This window comes from Ixodes scapularis, unplaced genomic scaffold, assembly GCF_016920785.2.
Source record: "Ixodes scapularis isolate PalLabHiFi unplaced genomic scaffold, ASM1692078v2 PGA_scaffold3__209_contigs__length_174095766, whole genome shotgun sequence".
In the NCBI taxonomy this organism is placed as follows: domain Eukaryota; kingdom Metazoa; phylum Arthropoda; class Arachnida; order Ixodida; family Ixodidae; genus Ixodes; species Ixodes scapularis.
Genome location: NW_024609868.1, coordinates 133,027,012 through 133,030,212, shown reverse-complemented (window position 1 = coordinate 133,030,212; position 3,201 = coordinate 133,027,012). Strand labels below are relative to the sequence as shown.

The following is a 3,201-nucleotide window of genomic DNA, read 5'->3' as shown; positions in this document are numbered from 1 at the left end:
AGCAGCCAATGGCCCCAAAACGCCTGACAGAGACACCGCACAGAAGACGTCGCAACCTGCACTAAAGCGAGCAGTGAGCCAGTTCGTCTCGAAAAACTTCAACCGCAGCAGCCAATGGTCCCAAGACGCCTGACACAGACACTGCATGAAAGACGTCGCAACCTGCACTAAAGCGAGCAGTGAGCCAGTTCGTCTCAAAAAACTTCAACCGCAGCAGCCAATGGTCCCAAGACGCCTGACACAGACACCGCACAGAAGACGTCGCAACCTGCACTAAAGCGAGCAGTGAGCCAGTTCGTCTCGAAAAACTTCAACCGCAGCAGCCAATGGTCCCAAGACGCCTGACACAGACACCGCACAGAAGACGTCGCAACGTGCACTAAAGCGAGCAGTGAGCCAGTTCGTATCAAAAAACTTCAACCGCAGCAGCCAATGGTCCCAAGACGCCTGACACAGACACCGCACAGAAGACGTCGCAACCTGCACTAAAGCGAGCAATGAACCAGTTTGTCTCGAAAAACTTCAACCGCAGCAGCCAATGGTCCCAAGACGCCTGACACAGACACCGCACAGAAGACGTCGCAACCTGCACTAAAGCGAGCAGTGAGCCAGTTCGCATCAAAAAACTTCAACCGCAGCAGCCAATGGTCCCAAGGCGCCTGACACAGACACCGCACAGAAGACGTCGCAACCTGCACTAAAGCGAGCACTGAGCCAGTTCGTATCAAAACACTTCAACCGCAGCAACCAATGGTCCCAAGACGCCTGACACAGACACCGCACAGAAGACGTCGCAACCTGCACTAAAGCGAGCAGTGAACCAGTTCGTCTCGAAAAACTTCAACCGCAGCAGCCAATGGTCCCAAGACGCCTGACACAGACACCGCACAGAAGACGTCGCAACCTGCACTAAAGCGAGCATTGAACCAGTTCGTCTCGAAAAACTTCAACCGCAGCAGCCAATGGTCCCAAGACGCCTGACACAGACACCGCACAGAAGACGTCGCAACCTGCACTAAAGCGAGCAGTGAACCAGTTCGTCTCGAAAAACTTCAACCGCAGCAGCCAATGGTCCCAAGACGCCTGACACAGACACCGCACAGAAGACGTCGCAACCTGCACTAAAGCGAGCAGTGAACCAGTTCGTCTCGAAAAACTTCAACCGCAGCAACCAATGGTCCCAAGACGCCTGACACAGACACCGCACAGAAGACGTCGCAACCTGCACTAAAGCGAGCATTGAACCAGTTCGTCTCGAAAAACTTCAACCGCAGCAGCCAATGGTCCCAAGACGCCTGACACAGACACCGCACAGAAGACGTCGCAACCTGCACTAAAGCGAGCAGTGAGCCAGTTCGTCTCGAAAAACTTCAACCGCAGCAACCAATGGTCCCAAGACGCCTGACACAGACACCGCGCAGAAGACGTCGCAACCTGCACTAAAGCGAGCAGTAAACCAGTTCGTCTCGAAAAACTTTAACCGTAGCAGCCAATGGTCCCAAGACGCCTGACACCGACACTGCATCAAAGACGTCGCAACCTGCGCTCAAGCGAGCCAGTTCGTCTTGCTGACAAACTTCAGCAGCTGAAGATGCTATCAAGTTGTCCGACATTCAGTGCAGGTGCAGAAGTGGCAGCACAATGTGTCCTTTCTTGTAGCCAATTTTCACACACTGAACTGCATGCTTCAGGTCAGCAAGGGGCCAGGTTTTAGTTGTATGCCCAAAAGAGTCACACCGCCAGATGCCTAGCTCGGACGACTTGAGGGGCACCTTGAAGAAATCTCTTGCGTTCGGCAAGATGCATCCCTTGAAGCAGTCACCCAAAATTTCCAGGACGATGATTGGAGACTTCGTGAGCATGAAGCAGTCCCCTGGCTTGACAGGATGCTGCACACTTTTGACCTGGATATGAGAAGAATGCCGCATTTCAGACACCCTCCTGCTAAGCTGCGAAAGTGGCTTGTTCAAGGATCGGAGCTTCTTCTTTATCTTTCCTAAGTAGCTCTCGAACGGGAAGGCGCTGAAGCCGTCGAGAGGCCCGTGGTCGAGGCATTGCTCAGCAAGGTGGCAGAGGGAATGCACATTGTACACCACCTGCTTTTCCCCATACAGTCCGCCGAACTCTTGCACAAAATACCTGAGAAGGTTTCGTGCAAACTGGTTGAGTACCACGTGGTGCTCTGGTGACACGAGCACTCTGATTGCCACATGAAAAGCCAAAAAATGTGCATAGTGCTCATCAGTGAGGAGATGTTTGAGGACCACTGGCCCGACATAAAGGAGAAAGGTGCGGAACTCGGTTGCCTTCCACCGGTCAAGCTCCTCTGTCCCCCTTGGTTTTCGCTGGAAGTGGCTTGGAAATGACGTGGCTGACTTCCGTAGGTCTTCATTGAGGCGGCTCCGTTGGTCTCTGCTCAGTCTTTTGCCATGACCCAGACTGACCCAATTTCGAAGCAGTCGCTTCATGACGCCCAGGCAGACGAGGTGCATATATTCGGTCGGAAACAATGCAATCATGTCCACGTCAAGCGACGTGAAGGGAGACACACCGGTATGATGGCGAGGATCATCCTGCGACCGAAAAGAGTCATCTGTGCGCTCGGCTGCGTGCAGGTCTGGAAATACCTGTCTGCCTTCAATGCGTTGCCCCTTCTGGTTGCAACGTTCACAGGCATGGTAGCCGGTGTGCCCGATTGTAGCCTTCACATAGCTTCTTGCAGGGGCATCGCAGATCATTGCAGTTAGTTTCACATCCACATGGACACCCTTGTGCACCATCCCACTGCAGGTCAGCTCGACGACCTCTTCCAAGAACGGATGCAGGTACTCTTGAAGGTTTGGTGGCTTTCCTGCACCACAGTAGACGCTGACCATAAACGGAACTGATGCTTGAATATTGGTTATTCGGCACAGTATGGGCCAAAAACCGATCTGGCTGCTCTTAAACAAAGGGAGACCGTCAATGTTTCCTTGCAGCTTTAGCTCCCGCGGAACAGGACCGGGCCCCAACGCTTGGCGGATGCCTTCAGCAAGTCCAAAGTGCACAAATGAACCGCTGGAGTCCAGTTGAGCCTTGCGTTCGGTCTGCATGAGGGTTCTCGCGTCTTTAGGAAGGTCAGAGATGCCTCTGCGCCGGCAGAAATCCAGCACGTCGTTCACGCTTGCGTGTGTCAGGTTATGCTTCTCGGCGATGTGGGCG

At 53.6% G+C, this 3,201-nt stretch overlaps 1 protein-coding gene across 1 annotated transcript; it reads right to left on the bottom strand.

Moving 5' to 3' along the window:
• Window positions 1-1,613: 1,613 nt before the first annotated feature.
• LOC121048587 lies at window positions 1,614-2,492 on the bottom strand. Its single transcript, XM_040505083.1, has one exon. The coding sequence runs from the start codon at window positions 2,490-2,492 to the stop codon at window positions 1,614-1,616; it is 879 nt and encodes a 292-aa protein (XP_040361017.1).
• Between the last annotated feature and the right edge of the window lie 709 nt (window positions 2,493-3,201).